The sequence below is a fragment of the Perognathus longimembris genome, chromosome 5 (assembly GCF_023159225.1).
Source record: "Perognathus longimembris pacificus isolate PPM17 chromosome 5, ASM2315922v1, whole genome shotgun sequence".
Lineage (NCBI taxonomy): Eukaryota > Metazoa > Chordata > Mammalia > Rodentia > Heteromyidae > Perognathus > Perognathus longimembris.
In genome coordinates, this window is record NC_063165.1 from 68689793 (window position 1) to 68709646 (window position 19854).

The 19854-nt window shown below is 39.9% G+C and overlaps 1 protein-coding gene across 1 annotated transcript; it reads right to left on the bottom strand.

The window, feature by feature from the left end:
- Nucleotides 1-487: 487 nt before the first annotated feature.
- On the bottom strand, nucleotides 488-882 carry LOC125351332 (cytochrome c oxidase subunit 6B1-like). The gene has a single exon (XM_048346014.1). The coding sequence runs from the start codon at nucleotides 827-829 to the stop codon at nucleotides 569-571; it is 261 nt and encodes an 86-aa protein (XP_048201971.1). The 5' UTR covers nucleotides 830-882; the 3' UTR covers nucleotides 488-568.
- Nucleotides 883-19854: the final 18972 nt, after the last annotated feature.

Sequence of the window (19854 nt, forward strand, 5' to 3'; positions counted from 1 at the left end):
AGACAGGATTTTACATGTGAGCCACTGACACCCAGCTTAGTCTATTTTTGCTAAATTTTCAGGGAAATCAAGTACCTTGTTTCACGTATCTTTTCAGGAATATTAATTACAATAAAGAAGAGAGATAGGCTACTCCATTTTGGCCTGTGGTAGAATTCAAACATATCTGCTTATATTGCAAATATTCTTATATATTTTTATTTTGTTTTTTATTTATTTTTATTCCGTTTATTTATTTATTGGTGTTGGGGCTGGGGCTTGAACTCAGGGCCTGGGTACCACCTCCACTTCCAGCATTTTTGGTGCTTAATTGCAGTTAAGAGTCTCACAGACCTTCCAGCTTGGTTAGCTTCAAGCTGCTGTCCTCACATCTTAGCCTCCCGAGTAGCTAAGATTATAGGCATGAGTTATTGGCATCTGGCTATTTTGTTGTGTTATTATTTTTTCCCCCATGATGTTTTATTGGTTAAGTCACAGTGCACAGTCCCAGGGCGGGGGCTGTCATGCCCGGGGACCCCCCTAGCACCCCAGGAAGGCCAGAGGACAAGGAGAGACGGCTGCATCAGGTTCAGATCTTCCCAGGAAATGTGCCTTCTGCCCGGGGGTGATCCCAGGCTGAGACCCAGGACATAGGGCACAGGGACTTATACACCCTCTGGTACCACCGGCACAAGGACACGTCTCCTCCTTTCTCTGTCATGGCCTTCTCGCAGCGGTGGAAGTCCAGGTAGTTCTGCCAGCAGTTTCTGGTCTGGTTCTGGTTAGGGAAGTGGCTGTCAAAATGGGCTGTTTTGTATTTCTTGATTTTGCTCTTGATGTCTTCCGCCATGGTGATGAGTCCTAAAAGACACCCCTGAGGTACCGCACGGCTCAATGTCACCCTTCGCCTTTTTTGTTGTTTTAATATGACTTATACCGATTCTTTTACCTCACTAATGATTTTAAACCCATGTTTATTGTCTTGATTACAATATCTTATCATCTTAAATTTTGGCTCAGGGTAAATTTCAACTTTGCATATTCTATAACTTTGTATTATAGAACATTTTGATCATTTGTATTATAGAACTGTGAGTTTAGCTTAACTCAAAATCTTCTTGTCCTTTGCAATTTGGATTATGTGACTCCCCAGCATGATTTTCAATGTTTCTCTGCAAGTTATTGTTAACTCAGTAATGAAGGGGTCTATGTATATGTAAATTTCTAAACACTTTGATTTCTGAACCACACAGAAAATATAATTTGGTATACAGTTAAATACCAATTTGTCAGGATGGTATTTGGTATGTTACTCCTCAGTGAGACTTCAAATGAAAACAAACTTTCTTGAACCAGAACCTAGTGGTTCACGCCTATAATCCTAACTACACAGGAGGCTGAAGTCAAAGGACTTAATCAAGCATAAAAGTCCTAAGACTTTTCTGAAGAAAAAAATGCCAGATTGGAAATATGGTTCAAGTAGTATGGCGTCAGCTGAGAGCAAGCAAGCCAAGCAAGAGTGTGAAACCCTGGAAAGAAGGTTAGAAATATGCTCTCCACAGCAATAGACACAAAAATAAGGAATTGCCTTAGAAAGGCAAAATTTACTTCTGCAGAAGGGTGCACCTTCAGCCAAAAACCTGGCAAGCAAGCACACAGACTAGGCAGGCTGCTCACTATTTATGCCTAACAGAGCAGGCCTCCCTGCCCCTTTGCTCCAATTGGTTGAATTCATATTCACAATCTGCTTGTGGTTGGCTATTTTGAATAGAGTAAAGGGTATTTACATAAGGTGACTTTGAAATAAGATTTAACAGTACACAAGTAACCTCAAAATATTCCTACACCCTCTACTATTCCTTGAACAACTTTGTTTCTTAATTCCATCTTGAAAAGAAGGCAGGTTAAGAGAAAACCTTACATTAAAAAAAATCCTTCCTTATCCCAAAGCTGTTCATCTTTCCCTTAACAAGAGCCAAACCACCACACCAAAGCAGAAACTTCTAAGCAACACACTTGGTTAGAAAAGACAGTTTTTTCTAACAAATAGAATACACACAAAATGTGACAACCTTTTTTGAATTAGTTTATTTATTGTCAAAGTGATGTACAGAGGGGTTACAGTTTGACACTTAAGGCAATGATTATATTTCTTATCAAACTTGTTACCTCCTCTCTCATTTTTCTCCCACCTTCTCTCCTGGTTTATAGCATATAGTTTTGTAAATATTGCTGTTGCATTGTTTCACCTTTTACCCTTTGTCTCTCCATTTTGATGTTCCCCTTCCCTTCCCTTTCCTAGTTCTGATCAATGTATATACAATACTCAGGGTACCAAAATCCATTGCAGTGACATCAGGGGTAAAACTCTGGGGAAGAAAGACAAAAGAAAAAAGGCATAATTTCCCATGGTACATTGAAACTAACAGCAACAATAATAAACCACTTATTTACATAACTGGGAGTTCATTTCACTTAGTATCATATTACATAGCTATTGAGCTATTGTGATCTTCTGCTAGGACTATCCTAGAGATGTATTTATTATTCCCTATGAGGGAAACCATAGAGTTCATGTTTCTTTGAATCTGGCTCACTTCACTTAGTATGATTTTTTCCAAGTCCTCCATTTCTTTACCAATGGGGTAGTATCATTCTTTCTCATAGAAGCATAGAATTCCATTGTGTCTATGTACCACATTTTCTTGATCCACTCATCTACTGAGGGGCATCTGGGTTGGTTCCATATTTTAGAAATGACAAATTGTGCTGTGATAACCAGAGTTGTGCTAGTGGCTTTATTCATTTCTTTTATGGCCAGTGATGTAGAACACTTCTTCATGTGCCTCTTGGCCATTTTTACTTCCTCTTCAGAGAAGTCTCTCTTTAGGTCTTTAGCCCATTTATTAAGAGGGAAGCTGTTTCTTTGAGGATTTTTTTTGTGGGGGGGACTTAAGTTTTTGAGTTCTAAGTATATTTCAGATATGAGACCCTTGTCTGTTGTATGGCCAGTGAAGTTCTTCTCCCAATCTGTGGGCTTTCTATTTATCTTGCAAGCTATGTCCTTTGCCATGCAGAAGCTCTTCAGTTTGATGCAATCTCATTTATCAAACCTTTCTTTGTTGTGCTTCTAGGCCTTTATTAAGAAAGTTTTGACCTGTGGCAAGGAACCCAAGTGTTTCTCCTATTCCTTCCTGCAATATTTTCAGGATATCTGATTTTACCTCAAGGTCTTTGACCCATTTGGAATTGATTTTGGTGCAGGGTGATATATAAGGATCTAGCTTTAGTTTGTTACAGGTGTTTAACCAATTTTGCCAGCACCATTTGTTGAAGAGGCTTTCTTCTATCCTATTATTTTTTTAGCTTTACGTGGCCATAAGTGTGCAGGTTCAATTCTGGATCTTCAGGTCTATTCCGTTTGTCCTCAGGCCTGTTTTTGTGCCAATACCAAGATCTGTTTATGACTATAGCTTTGTAATAGAGTTTGAAGTTTGATATTGATGTCCATCCAGCACTGTTCTTCCTGCTTACGATGTTTTTTGCTATTCGGGGTCTTTTATTGTTCCATATGAAGTTTTGGATTGCTTCCTATATTTCATTAAAGAGTGGTATGTGACAGCCTTTTAAAAAACTGGGCCATGAGTAATTTCTCTTTCACCAAGAATACTAATTAATAGAGCAGAACAGTGAAAGTCTGTAGAAGAGGTATGGAAGAAATCAGATACCACCAACACCTTCTCTAACCCATAATAAGTCCATCTGAACTCTGTGTGTGTGTATGTGTGTGTGTGTGTGTGTGTGTGTGTGTGTGTGTGTGTGTGTGTGTGTGTGTGTGTGTGTGTGTATTTAGGCCTAAACTCAGGGTCTGAGGTCTATTCCCTAACTTTTCCACTCAAGGTTGGCTCTCTACCAATTTTAATCACACTTTCACAGACTTTCTTACCTGGGCCAGCTTCAAACTGCAATCCTCAGATCTCAGCTCCTCAGTACCTAGGATTACCATTGTGAACCACCAGTACTCAAGCTCTTTATTCTTTTAAGATGGTGTCAGGAGCTCAGCTTTTCTTATTAATATGCATTTGCTACTATCAACCTAAGTCATGGGGCTCTTCCTCCAACCAACCATGGAAACATTTCCTTTTCTACCTACAACAAACAGTGTCACCTTTATTTCAGAGTCACCATGATCATGAAATTCTGAATCTAATATGAGCCACCAGGTTTCCAAACCAATATTGAAAGAATGACAGATTTGAACAGAAGAGATATTGGATTAATAAGTTGCCTTTTACTACCTCAATGTTGACTATACCCTGAAGTACAGTCAGAGGAAAATATGTGCAAGCCCAAGTTGTGGTGCACATGTGTCTCTAGTCTCCCTGACATATAGAGATGTCATTGACCTTTGACCAATGGCCATACAGTCATAGCTATTATGTAACTTCGAGTCCTCTAATATTGGGGGTTATTATGAGTAGACAATTTTCCATGAATCTCCCAGTATTTCTGTCTATCTTATAGTAAAGATACTAAATGCCCTTTAATCTGAACTACATTTTCAAGTACATTTATATAGCAAACTGTTTTGGAATATAGCTATTGTATCTCTTTCTGAGAAAAGGGAAGGCCTGCTTCTTATCCAGGATAATAGAATAATAATAAATAATCTCTTTCTCTTTCTCTCATTCTCTCTCTCAAGCTAAGGTCAAGAATACTTAATGTATATTTACAAGAGTCAGTGTTCTTCTTCTGAAACAAAAGTACCGAGTATGTTGGTTTCTATTTATGTCAGCATCTACCGTCTATCTATCTATCATCTACCTATCTATCTGTCTATCTATCTATCTATTCTGGTACTGAACTCAGGGCCCTGTGTTCTCCTTTTGACTTTTTTGCTGAAGGCAGGAACTATACTACTTGAGCCACACTTCTACTTCCAGGTTTTTACTGGTTAATTGTAGATAAGACTCTCACATATTTGTCTACCCTACCTGGGCTTGAACTACGATTCTCAGATCTCAGCCTCCTGAGTGCCAGCATTACAGACCTGAGCCATCAGCACCTGGCTCTTAGGTTTCTTGACGCACAATGGGAACTATGCCTTGGGGACTGATGTCAGCCCTTTGCTACTGCTACAAATAACATATAATTCTTCACCTCCTACTCAGGAGTCTCAAGTGTCCTATCCTTAGGACTGTGGAAGGATAACTTGGCAGCTTTTAAGTTATATAAAATTTCAGACCATCAGAGATCTTGACAGTTACATAATGCACTTCTATGCCTTCCCAACCCTCCCACGGTATTTATTTCTTCTCGAAGGGTGAGAGGATTTCCAAGTGCTTGCATAGCATCTGGGTATGTGCCAATTTACTAGGTCCTCTCAGCATTTCACCCCAGAACTTCATTTCTCAATGCACTCACAGAGATGCCAAAAAGTTTCTGTTTCTTCTTCTCTTTGTACACTTGCCTTTGGGGCATGCATATACTGTATCATACATTTCAACTGCTGCAATTAGAAGCAAACACTCATCTGATGATTATATTTTGTGACACTAATTGCCTCTATGTTCAACCTATATACATACAGTTGAGATTAAGAATCTCAAAAACGTCATGTAAGATCATTTACGAATATAAACTTTTATTATTATGGACTCCTGATACAGGAATTGACTATCTTTGAACTACCCTTTAGAATATCCATGTTCATAAACAGAAGAGCATTAACCAAAATTACATTATTGAGCACTCAGTTAAAACAGTTGTAAGGAATGAGTCAAACAAAAATTTCCTCAAAAGCCGAAAGGGACTAGAATCATGTTTAGTCTATCAATATAAAGTATTGTTTCCCCTTTAAATTTGGCTTGCATGTTTCTGGCAATCCAGTTCCTAAATTGTCAGTTGAGGGATGAATTCTTAATGAAGTTCTTGGCCTGTGATGCACATTAAATTAACAAACAAGAAATGAATTGAAAAAATAAATAAAATCCCTACCTGTCTTACTCTTTTGTGTTACTTACCTGGTATCAAAGTCTGTTCCAGTTACTATTGACACATACCAAGTTACATCCCCCTCCCCAATTCAATGGCATGAAACAGTGACATGTCATGCTCACTGATTTTGTTGAAGAACTTGGATGGGTGACAGCAAAGACAGCCTGTCTCTGATCCTTGGTAACTGGGGCCTCAAATGGAAGACTCAAAGGCTGGAACTAGACCCATCTGAAGCCATGTTCAGTCAGGTCTCTGTTTGATAGTGGCAGTCTGGTGGCCTGTCTCTGTGAGTTAGTTTGTGATTCTCATGAAGGGTAACTGTGCTCCAAAGACATAGCGAAACTCTATCTCTCTTACGATCAAGCCTCAGAAGTCATGTAGTATCATGTCTGCCATATCTATGAGTCAGAGAAGTCACAAGTCTGTGTAGACTTGAACAGTGAACATGAAGACCTCATGTTATCAGAAAGAGAAGGATATTAATGACAACTTCACAATTTAAGAAATTCAGATCTATGCATTGGTGTGGCCATGTCTATAAATTTGTGTTGAATTTTCACAATGACCCTACCTGCCAAATGCTTTTGTGATACAAAATAAAAATCCAAATAAATTAAGCAACTTGGCCAAGATAACGCAACCACGGGTGAGCCCAGTGCTTATTCTGAACATGTGTACTATCTAAACAGTTGACTCTAAGAGCATATATTACCTATATTTGAGTTTTGTGTAGAAAAGAATTTCCTCTTTCCATAACCAGAGGTGATTTCAGTTCCTACTTTCTGGAAATATCCTTGGACAGGACTCTGCTGCCCTGTCTAGTTGATCTGTACTACCATGTTTGAAGTGTTACTAAGACCTGGCATATCACTTAAGACCTACCTTTTAAAACTTTCCTATTATTTCATCTGCTTCTGGGACTGTAATATAAGTGAGCACCCAGGGGAGCTCCAACAACACAGAGATTAATATAAACAAACTCTACAGGCAGATAAATGGGTTTCAATCCTAGCTTTCACACTTCTTGTTTTGAACAATAAACACTTTGCTAAGCTTCAGTTACCTAACACATGTAATGAGGACAATAATATATACACTTCTAGACTCTGGTATAAGAAGGATTTATTACTCAAAATAACAGAATATCATTGGGTAGCCCACTTCGAACCTTCATGGAATTGTAAAAGGAGGTTCTCTGGTGGTATGTGAAGAGGGCTTCCAAATTAATCACTATGTAATGGTCACAGCTCTTTTAATCCACAACCCTTCCAGGGTGGATTGGAGAAGTGACTTCATGAAGGCAGTGCTTCCTCTCTACCTTGGCCAAGTTGTTCTCTCAGGGAAAAGCTGCCTTCTAATGAGATGATAAACCCCCAGGATGCTGGCCAGGTCTAATACTCAGTTTAGCATGAGAAGGATGCCCTTCCAACATTCTACCTGGGTCAAATAGGAAACAGTGCTATTTTTTGTTTTCCTGCCTTTACTAGCAATTTCTCTGTCCAATAAGCTTTCATATTGCTTCTTGGAGCCGAGAGCTAATAAACACCTGAAGTCTAAGGTGCTAAATCTACACAACTATGTCTCCTCCTCACTCATCCTTGCTTTTTCCAGCTAGAAGCAAAATACAATGTAATTTACATAAGTCCCTTCTCACATCTACCCATATTTTTACAAATGCCCCTATGCCTATTAAGAGACATACTATCCTTTGTAGACTGAGTCTTCTGCAGTTACCTTCTGGTATTATGTTTCACTTAGTCTCATCTTTGTCTTCGTCTTGTCTTTGTTCCTATACTTCATGATATGTCCAAGAGGGAATTAGCTCCATTCAACCACATTCTTTAACAGTTACTGTTTCCCTGGTTTGCCCAGGGAAGCCCCATGTTCAATATGTAAATTCTCCCGGTGAAAACAAATATATGCAAGATTTTCAAGAAAGGGCTTTAAGTGTGAACAAGGTCCTAAGTAAAAAGAGGAGCTGAGCATGATGACAGAACCTGTAGTTGCAGCTACTTGGAAGGCAAAGAATGGGAGGGTAATGTTTGAGTGCAGCTCAGGTAAGGTGTTAATGAAAGCCCATCTCAATCAATAAACTGAGCATGTTAGTGCATTAGGCAAAGATGTCAAGAACCTATCTAAAAACTAGCCTAAGTCAACATGAGCTAGAGGCATGGTTCAAGTGGTAAAGTACCTTCTTGGAAGCACACGGCCTTACGTTCAAACCTCAGTACCACCAAAAGGAAAAGAAAAAATGTATTGTGAAGGCTCTAGACTCCACATAAAAAGAAAGCCACTTACAATTTACATGCTAGTAATTGAAGCTGAGTTAAATGTAAATCAAACGAGCTGGACTCTGATGGCTCAGGCTTATGATCGTAGCTACTCTGGAGGCTGAGCTCTGAGGACCCTGGTTCACAGCCAGACAGAGAAAGAATGTTCAGGAGATCTCCAATTAAGAATCAAAATAGCCAAAAGTAGAGGTGTGGCTCAAGTGGTAGAGCACCAGCCTAGAGAGAGTAAATGAAGGAGTAGTACACAGGCCCAGAGTTCAAGCCCTACAATCTGCATTTTTTAAAAAAGGAAAGCAAACTGACAATCCGATTTCAATGTAGAATTACTTCTTTTTTTTTTAATTCACCAGCAATCATTCATAACATTTCCACCTTCTCCTCTTGAGATCTCCATCCTCCATCGTTCAGTTTTAGCTTCCCCTTTGCCTTCTTCCAAGTCCCTTACTGCCTGAGTCTCACATCATTTAAATTGAAAAAAATCGCTCACTTGTGTCAAGACTTTCAGTGCCACTTATTTGATGCCATTTCTCCATCTGCAATTATTCAGAGCTTCATTTTTTATTCAAATTCCTCATCAGTTCCATTTGTCAGGAGGCTGCTTTCTCCAACTACGTTCTGCAAACTGTCTCTGGCCGCTGACGGACATAAAGAGACTGTCCTCTCTTGTCTCTATATCCTGTGCCACGGCATAGAGAAGTGTTGTATAGCCCCAGGCTTTTTGGTGGGAAGACAGCTACTTCCAGTGTGTCTACTATAAGACAAGCTTCCCTTGTTGCCCAGATCTGATACTTCCTGTGTTTCCATGGCAAACTTCCCTCTTAGCTGCAGCTGCTTCAAAGGGCAGAGGGAGGAGAACTAGTTAACTGTTTGGTTCCCACTGAATGCATCTGATGCTTTATTTCTTACTATTTTCCCCTGCAAGGTCATGATTTCCTGTCCTTCTCTTTATAATTATCCTTCTCTCATTTTCACATACATATGACAACATATTATTCAGCTTTCTCAACATGGGAACCCCGTGAAAATTCTATCCATTTAGCAGGAAAATAGTGACACTAGAAAAGCATTTAAAAATGCTTTTTAACCTATTTCTAAACCATCTTGGTCCCAACAGAACAAGCAGGCCCTTGAATGCTAAAAACAGAGCTCTTTTTACACGCTGCCTCTGTCATTCACCTGCTACTATAAAAACCAATGTAATGAGGATAGTTTGGGGTATTTTTTGAAAATACAGTATTTCCCCCTTAAATCATGTTCCTTCATAGTCTTGACACCTAAAGCTTACCCAAAAGGCTTATTGCCACAAGGAATAAGAGGCCATTGATTGGGGTCATACATCTTACTTATACATGTCCCCATTTTAAATAAGAATAATCAGTGGCAAGCTTTGAATAGAGGAAAAAAAAAAGGATTCTCCAAATTTCCTTAGTGTCTCTTTGACACAATAAAAGTCAAGCCGAGAGACCAGAGGTCAACTTCACTTCAGGCTTTGGATAGAAAGAAGTCAGAAGAAAACAGAGCAGACTAGTGTGTCAGCCCTGACTCATTGTGGGAAGCAAAGGAGGTAGCAAATGAAACTGCAGCACTGCCTACTCCCTGCTTTCCCCAAACTGGGTATAATTCTAGAAGGGAATTTACCTAGGTTAAGATGGTAGCCAAACAGAGGAAACAGCCTTGTTTCCATTTCCGGCTCAGCAAATACCTGCTTCAGACAACACTGGTCAGACAGCATGACTATATACAGAGAGGGTCAGCACCCACCTCCTCCACAGGCTCCCATGATTAAAAGCAGCGGAAAATTTCCACATGCCAAGAGAAAGGAGACTATCCACATCCAATGGCCTTGAGCAGAAAGCTTACCAGAGGTTCATCATAGGAGTTATTGGGGCACCTGCAGAGCTATTAGATCCGCTAGGAGGAAAGAGGTAGCCTCTCTTCAAGACTGGACATGCTATCCTATCAGCAGAGAAGAAACCCAAGACCAAGTAGGTGAAGGAATCACAGAACTGACTAGTTCAGTTACCAATCAGGAAGCAGGCAAGGAAGCATTATGGAAGAGAAATAATGAGGCCAGAGCAGCGTGGGAAGGAATCGAAAGACTCAATTTTCTATTGTCAAAAGGACACTAGGCCTTCCTCCTGCCATATAAAGAGAAAATATCTCAGAAAAGAAGGACATGTAACCAATGCAACAGCGATACTCACAAGACAATATGTTGGAAATGAACTTTATAGCTTGGAGGGGGTAGTTGGGGAGGAGGGAAAGTGGGAGAAAAGTGAGGGAGGGCATAAAAATGTTGACAAGAAGTATACTCATTACCTTACATAATTGTAACCCCTCTGTACATCACCTTGATGATAAAATTAAATTTAAAAAAATTATGAGGTATGACCATCTATAAAAGACTACATATATAATATGTACAGCTAGATCTGTTAGATAACTATACAACCATTAGCCCATCACTAACTCAAGTTCATAAACATCTCTATTACCTCCCAAAGTATTTTCCCCACTTCATTGCTGTTGCTGTATGTGTTAAGAAGGCTTAACATATGTTCTACTCTCTTAGCAAATGTTAAGCACAATACATTGTTAGCTATAGGCACAACACTGTATAATAATAGCTCTGCAAAACTGATTGACCTTGCATAACTGAAACTTTGCAACTTTTTTTTTTTTTTTTGCCAGTCCTGGGGCTTGGACTCAGGGCCTGAGCACTGTCCTTGGCTTCTTCCTGCTCAAGGCTAGCACTCTGCCACTTGAACCACAGCGCCACTTCTGGCCCTTTTCTATATATGTGGTGCTGGGGAATCGAATCCAGGACTTCATGTATACGAGGCAAGCACTCTTGCCACTAGGCCATATTCCCAGTCCTGAAACTTTGCAACTTTTAGGCATAACTTTCTAACTCATTCCTCTACTCAGTCCCATTCCCCGATTACCCCCATTCTATTCTCTGCTTTTCTCAGTATTTTGGACCCCACATGTGAGACCATAATGACTATTCAAAGACACCGTGTTCACATTTTCCAAATTAAACTAAGCTAAGGTAGCTGGTTGTTGGCTTGTTTGTCCCAGTGGCTGGCAGCTCCTAAGATGGCTCCCAGCTGTCCCTGTTTCCTGGAGTAAGCCACTCCCCTTGACTATGGGCTAGAACTAGCAGCTTGCTTCTAATCAACAGAAGCAAATACACTGAGTTAGGGACTTTGGAGATTAAATTTGAAAAAGGTACTATTCCAATTTACTTTTTCTCTTCCTCCATTTTTGATTGATGAAACAAGCTGCTATGTTGTACACTGCCTGACAGAGAGGTCCATGTGGGAAGAAACTCTGGAAGGCTTTTTGGTCAATAAAGAAGAATTAAAGTCTGCAGTCTAGCAACTCAGAAGCAACTCATTCTGACCCATGATATGGATGGTCATGAAGAGGATTGCCCCCCTCAGTGGAGGAGGCATATGAAACCCAGGCAGTGTGCCTAGGAAATTCCTACTGTTAGCACTGAAGCTCCAACAACAGAAAAATGACTTAATCTTTAGCAATCTCTAGGAGGTAGCCACCATAGACCCAGCCCAAAGGGTATCTTGAATACGGCCTTGTGACAGAACAATACCTAAGGAACCACATCCAGACTTCTGATGCACAGAAATTAGGAGACCATACAAGCTGTTTTAAGCTGCTAAACATGGGGATAATTTATTATGCATCAACAGATGTCTGATGTCCTCATGATTACAAAACAGAGGGAAAGACCAAGGGAAAAATCAGATTAGCCACAGAAGTGACCAGGCACTGCATTCTCTAGGCAGCTGTATGGAGTGTGAATTAAGTTAGCAGTCTTACTGTAAGTGTACCACACTAATGCACATTTCATTTTAGAAGCATAGGTTTCAGAAAGAATGAAAAAATTAGGCATGTCTCTTATCTTCGAGGAGTATCAAATCATATTAGAAAACCCAGACACAATCACCTGACAGATCAAGTAACTCTCAATAGGAGCCCAGAAGTTGCTTCATCTCCTTTCTGGACAATCTCTACACAGATTAAATGAACTTTCCAAGTCACACAATGAATCTTGGAGGAAGAACTAGAATTAAGATTTCTTCCTATCTCAGGAAGCAAATATATCATCAAGCCAGTACAAAAATGAGAAATCTTACAATTTATTGTTGTCATAGGAAACTGGGCTTCATTGAAGCTGTTGACTATACACAGAAGTCAGCTCTATACCCTCAGATCGGCTATTCACAAATGAGCATTCACGGTTAGGATGCTTACTATCCCAAATATTCAGATCCTGAGCATTTTCAGTGACAAGTTTCGACTCTGAATGAGAAGTTACAAGCATGGAAGAACATGCCCTAAGTATCTGTATGAATGTCACTGTCTCCACTGAGACCAACTTAACAATGGCCTCAGTACTAAGGCAGTGTTTAACTGCACAAGAACACACATATATATGCATATCCTCTGTCAAAGATTTTAACATCTAAACCTGAAAGATATGTAGGGCTCAAAGAGTTCTATTCTCATTTTATTAAAAAAAATCAGACATTTAAGCTCTAATAGTTGTCCCAATGTCTTGCTGGAATTCCAACTCCTATGTCTCCTGCTGCCTGTGACATTCGCTCTCTGCCTCATCACTGAAGAGAAAGCAGAAACATTCATAAGTTACCCCACTTCCCATTTTCACCAAGAAATTATGTAGGAAGCACTGTGGAAAGCAAAGAGACTCTGTTAAGGTGTATTTATGGAAGCAGCAGAAATATCATACACCATCAAAGGGTATGTTCCCCGCGTCCTTCCAAGAGTCCCCACAAGAACTACACTAAGAAAACTAACTTCTCATCTGAATTTTCATAGGAATAAAACACTGGAATTGCTGAGAAAAAAATCATATTAGACAGTTGAAAAACATATAGTAAAGGCACACTTCTAAGAAAGTGCCTTAAAGAATGATAATATTCAAATCAGCTCAACAAACAATATTATGTCTACCCCATTATGAGTCACATACTCTGCAGACAGTACCTATATGTAGCTATTTAAACTGGTTTAAAAGGTTATTACATTAGCCAGGCATTGGTAGTTAACACTTGTAATCCTAGCTACTCAGGAGGCTGAGATCTGAAGATCACAGGAAACCAGCCCAGGCAGAAAAGTCCTGGTGAGACTCTGGTCTCAAAAACTACTCAAAAACTGGAAGTGGTACTGTGGCTCAAAGTGGTAGAGCACTAGCCTTTAGCAAACAGAGCTCAGAGACAAGTTCCCAAACCCTGAGTTCCAGCCCCACAATCAACAACAACAAAATTAATATATTAAAAACCCACTTCTCATTTGTATGCATCATATTTTTAGGTACACCATGTTCACATGAGTTTAGTGGCTAGATATAAAAAAATTCCACTGTGACAGAAAGTTCTAGTGAACCACACTATACTACAAGATTGGTGACAAGAAATAGCCAACTTCCTCCAAATGGTCACACTTAGCTTGAGGACACATCCTACTTGATTAAAAAATGGAGGAGCATAACTCTTGCCAAGCTCTCTAAAAAGATCATACGAAAGAAAACACTTAATAATTTGTGGAACAGTTCTAAATAGGTACAAACTAATTAGAGGATTTCTCCCCTATCTCTTTGATGTATGGTGACACATATTAAAATGCCATGCCTTGCCATATGCAGAAAACTCAAAGTAGACCCAAGCCTATCACCATGCACCAAGATCAACTCAAAATGGATCAAGGACCTCAATATCAGACCTGAATCCTTGAAACTACTGAAGGACAGAGTAGGAAAGACGCTAGAACTTACAGACACAGGAAGGCACTTCCTGAATATAGTCCCAGGGGCACAACAAATAGGGGAGAGACTCGACAAATGGGACTACTACAAAATAAAAAGTTTCTGCACAGCTAAGGACATAGACACCAAACTAGAAAGACATCAACCATATGAGAAAGGATCTTTACCAGCACAGCAACAGACAAAAGCCTAATATCTGTCATCTACAGGGAACTCAAAAAACTAAGCCCCTCCAAGCCCAATAAACCAATTAGGAAATGGGCAAAGGAGCTAAAGAGAGACTTCACAAGAGAAGAGATAAAAATGGCAAAGAAACATATGAGGAAATGTTCAACATCCCTGGTAGTAAAGGAAATGCAAATAAAAACAACCCTGAGATTCTACCTCACTCCAGTTAGAATGGCCTATACTCTGAACTCAGGCAACAACAAATGCTGGAGGGGGTGAGGGGAAAGAGGAACCCTTCTCCATTGTTGGTGGGAGTGCAAATTAGTACAACCACTTTGGAGAACAGTATGGAGGTTTCTCAAAAAGCTCAATATAGACCTACCCTATGACCCAGCCATTCCACTTCTAGGCATCTATCCTGAACAGCAGGTCCCAAGATATCAAAAAGACATTTGCACTTCCATGTTTATCGCGGCACAATTCACAATAGCCAAAATATGGAAACAACCCAGAAGCCCCTCCACAGATAAATGGATCCAAAAAATATGGTACCTATACACAATGGAATACTACATAGCGATTAGGAATGGTGAAATATTGTTATTCACAGGGAAATGGTCAGAACTTGAACAAATAATGTAGAGCGAGACAAGCCTAGAATACAGAAAACAAAGGGGCATGATCTCCCTGATATATGACTGTTAAGATGGGGAGACAGTAGAGACCAGGTCTGTGAAACCAAAAACCTCTTGTCAAATGGTATTTCCCACAGGTTTGGGTCAGTGACCCTACATTATGTAACTAAAACCAAACAAGTACTCAACATATAAAGGTCAAAAATTGACCTCTCAGTGGATCACAATAGCTCAAATCTATGTATGTACGTTCATATAAGACTATTGTCGACATACTGTCTATTGTAGACATTACATTTAAAGCCCTAGGCGAATTTTCTTTGGCGTAGGCCACGTGGCTACCGTATATGTTCTTGGTACATTGCGTATTGTATATATGTCTACCTGACCTAGGGAAGGGAAAGAAAAGCACGGTGTAAGATAACACAAGAAATGTACATACTGCCCTACTATGTAACTGTACCCCTTTTGCACAACACCTTGTCAAAAAAATTGTTTAATAAATAAATAAATTTTATAAAAAATGAAAAATAAAATAAAATAAAATGCCATGCCTTCCATTTTTCTCATCTCCCCGATACTTTACAGAAGCAAAGCACACCAAGGACTGGAGTGTCTGACTGTGGAAACATGTTTCCTATACATGCCCATCCTAGAGAATGCACCAGAGATAAAGAATGGACTGCCCTGTAATCTCTGAGAAAGATCTGCCAGATGCTCAGAGCTCAGCTATTAACTCAGTCTTGGTTGGAAGGAGGTAAAAGAACATCGGTATGTGTCATAGCCATGAGCCCCCAACATCCACCCTTGCTGAATGAGGGCCGAGGCAGTGAGCAGCTGTATTTGGCCTTAGATAGGTTTTGGCAGAGCAACCATGCAATACAGAGTCGCTAGGCAATCTCCACACTCTCCACACCCCACCCTGTCATTGGCCCAGAGTATGGTACAAATTCTAAAGGAAGACGGGATCATCCGTTCTATACCCTGAATTTTATATAAGAACAAACATGAGGCACAGATAGGGAAAAGTGAGAGACACTAGATCACTTAGACAATAGTGTCAATTTTCCTGTCTGAAGATAACATTTTTTTTCTACAGAGATGTCTCAACAGCAACCGCAGCAATATACTGAGAGTCACCAGTATTGTGCTTCCATGCAGGCCTGGCCTCTGGTCACCCACCCTGCCCTGCAGCAAGTGACACCAGCCACCAAATAGCCCAGAAGTATGTCATACCTCCTAGCCTTTGTCTAGTCAACAAATAATCCTTAGTGTTGAGTCACATCAACGGAAACTATATCAAGAATATGTCTAAATCCCCACAAGACCAATTCCATTCGGAAAATTCATATCAATACTCATTGCTGCAAATATAACTGACAAAAAAATGGAATCATAAACTTTGATTCATCAAAGTAATCTACCATTATCATTTCACTCTTCAGGGTCCTGAAACATTTTTCAAACTTTAGTAATACACCTTTCAGGTATAAATAACTTGATGAAATATTAATGTCTTAATGGGGATTAGGCTACAACTACTCAGATAAAGAAGGGAACAATAGATAAACTTCATCTGAGATATCAGATAAATTCAATTTCACAGATTTAGTTGGGGAACTCTCCAGGGGTACACAGTGGAGCCATACAAGAGGTAATTTTAGGGCCAAGGACAAAAGCCATTCTGCACTGAAATTATGTATAAAACAAGCCTCAGTTACCATAGTGAAAAGATGCTTTCAGTACATCACTGGCTCTCTCATTTACAGTCTTGAAAAATCGGCTGCTGAATTAAGCTATGGATCTGTGGGTAGGGCAGAGTGAAACATTTCCTCAGAGAACAGAAAACTTTCTGGAACAAGGAAGCCAAGTGAATGCCTACCAGTGGAAATGTTAACTAGCGACATAAGTTCAGAGTTACAGCTGGGTCCAAATACATTGGGCTTCTGGCCCAAAGAGCAAAGTCAGTAAAAGAAATAGAATTAGACTGCTTTCTTGAAACTGAAACAGCACACTACTGCCGTGTTAATCCAGATTTTCTGGGATGGGACACAAGAAATTAAGAACACTAACTGCAATGGTTTAAAAATAAATATTTTCTAGGTTATTGCATTGAGATGAGTTTCTTTTGGCAGAGAAACAAGAACTGTGGCATCCTACATGGGAAATGCCTCAGAGTTTACATCAATGACCTTATGGTCTGGGTATGATGGCACTCACACATGCTGGGTTTATTACTTAATAATTAATGAATCACATTTTGCTTGTGTGTTAGAGGACAAGTTATAAACTCTTGGAGTTAATTCAGGCCACAGGACATCACTGAGCAAACTATGGTCTCAGTGTCCATGTTTAAGGTGGAAAAATACCCCCAAATCCAAGCACGGAAGTACTGTTGGCCAAAACAATCATCCCAACTCTCCAGTGCCAGGACATTACTTGTGTATACTTGGGAGAAGACAAATCAATGTCAACAGACTGTGATTAAAGTAGGTCTTGTGCATAATACAATGTTGAATAGCAAAAAAGAAGTTCTGAAGTCCCAGAGAGTTTCAGTTAGAAGCAAATCCAGGGCTTGCAGATTTCACTGAGCAGATAAGTGCTGGTCTAGCAAGTGCAAGGTCCTGAAAATTCAGAGTGAAAGGCCCAGGGAAAGCTGGCAGGAGAAAAGTGCCATGTGAGGTGGCTTTGGATGTGACTGTGACACATAGTACAAAGGCAAAGATAACAGGATTAGAAGGCATGAGAGTCAGTCTGAGCAGGAAGCTCAGGTGGGGATAGGTGTGTTTACATACAGATTTTATTGCCCAGTTTCGAAGTTTAAAAAGCTAACACTCTGTCACATGAACCATAGCACACTTCTGGCTTTTTCTGGTTATATGGTACTGAGGAATCAAATCCAGGGATTCATGCGTGCTAGGCAAGCACTCTACCACGGAGCCACATTCCCAGCCCTGGAACAACTTCCTGCAAGGGGTCTTACTATGCTATTTGTAAGGAAAAGTAACTAACCCAGCAAAGCTAAAGCAAAGTAGATAGTCAAGGTTCATGATTTAAGGTAGAACCAGATGGAGTAGTGTTAAGAGAAAAATGGGGGTAAGAAAGAATATGAAATAAAATTTGGAACATGATTGCTGATCTATAGAAGAACTGGAATACTGTGATAAGATTATTTCATTTCTGATGTAAGAGAAAAATCAAAGTGCAAGAACAAAAAGGTTCCTTAGCTATTCAAAGAGGGTGATGATGTAATCATAAGACACCTGAATTTAAATCATGGTAGTGGACAACAGAAAGAGATTTTCCAGGCTTAGGAAATAAAAATATATACTAACTAAAAATATAGTTTATGCAGAGGAAGATTCCAGTGGTGTAACTCATTTGAAAACTAACTTATGATTTAACAAAATGACTACCAGGAGGCTGAAGCATGTGTTGTGGAGGAGTTGAGGTCAAGGGAAGAGTGGGGGTAGATGAACGGAGAGAGGAAGGGTGCTAAGGCATTCATAATATCCAGTGTACATATGCAGAATGTAACTAGGTAAATTGAGGGGAGGTTGGGAGAAACAAGGAGAGTGATGAGAGAGGTATCATTAACCAAGATGCATTGTACTTACAAACTGACATGTTGAACTGAAACCCCTTTGTTTAACTACTGTAAGACAAGCACTGCCTTACGTATGAAACTGTAACCTCTCTGCACATCACTTTGACAATAAAGAAATGAAAAAAGAAAAGAAAAGAAAAGTGAACGAGAACTTCTCATTTCCATGACTTGGGGAGAATGATGTCACTAAATAGAACAAGTAAGACCAAAGCAATCAGAGCTAAGTGCTACTTAAGCTAGAAAAGCATTCCTAATATTGAATTCATACTGGTATAATCTCAAACAGAACTGGGTGATGTTCTTTTCTTTAATGACTGTGTGGTCTGCCGTGGCAGGTGGCCCAAAGGAGTGGTAATAGGGACAGAAGAGCTCCAGGTCACAAGTTCAAAGTCACAGTTCTCAAGTGACCGAAATTTGTTCCCAGATCTTCCAGCTGTTCAGTGGCTTTGCAAGAGGAATTAGAGGTCTTAGGTTAGGTTCTAGCAAAACAGGTGACACCTTTGTTCATAGGGCAGAGATTTTAAATAAATTAAACTAGTTCTAGTCTTTAAGCTGACTGCTGAGGTATTTTTAGACTAATTAGAATAACTTTTTTCCCCCAAGAGCATTCAACCATGGCACAGCCAATCTGTTTGCAATACTTAAGATTTTTTAAAACCAAGGGTAGACACTTGATAAGTGTGCTAAAGCAATATAGTTTCTCTCCTTCCATCACTCCATTACTCCACTGGAAAAAAATGATTTGCCACATTATACTGTGTTTCAGTTCCTTTCCTTTATCAGCATCTGGATCTAAAGAAAATACTCAGTGTCCAGATGCCTGTGGCTCACTCTAGTAATCCTAGCTACTTAGGAGGCTGAGATTATGAGGGTGCAGGTATAAAGCTAGCCAGCCAGCAGGAAATTCTGTGATATTCTTACACCCAAATAATTAGCAAGAAGGCAGAAGAGGAAGTATGGTTCAAGAGGTAGAGAACTAGCTTTGAGCAAAAAAGTTAAGGGACAGCACAGGATGCTGAGTTTAAACTCCAATATCAGCACAAAAGAAAAAAAGGAAGAAAGGGAAGGAGGGAGGGAGGGAAACAGAAGGGATAGATTCAACCTGCAATAGATTACAGACAGACAATAGATAGATGACAGACAGACAGACAGACAGATAGATGATAGAGAGGAAGGGGCAGGGAGTAAGGAAGGGACAGAGGAAAGGAGGGAGAAAGAGACACAGAGAGGAAAAAAAATGTGGATTTTTCCTTTCAAACCCCAAATGGGAGGTTATGTGTCCTTTGAATTAGGTTGAACACACAGACTGTTCACAGGACCCCCACAGCATGGGAGTCTGAGCTGTGGGGCCGTCCCAGCCAGCCACGA

Excerpts from the sequence above, each read along its gene's own strand:
- LOC125351332 (XM_048346014.1), bottom strand. The coding sequence starts at position 829 with ATGGCGGAAGACATCAAGAGCAAAATCAAGAAATACAAAACAGCCCAT.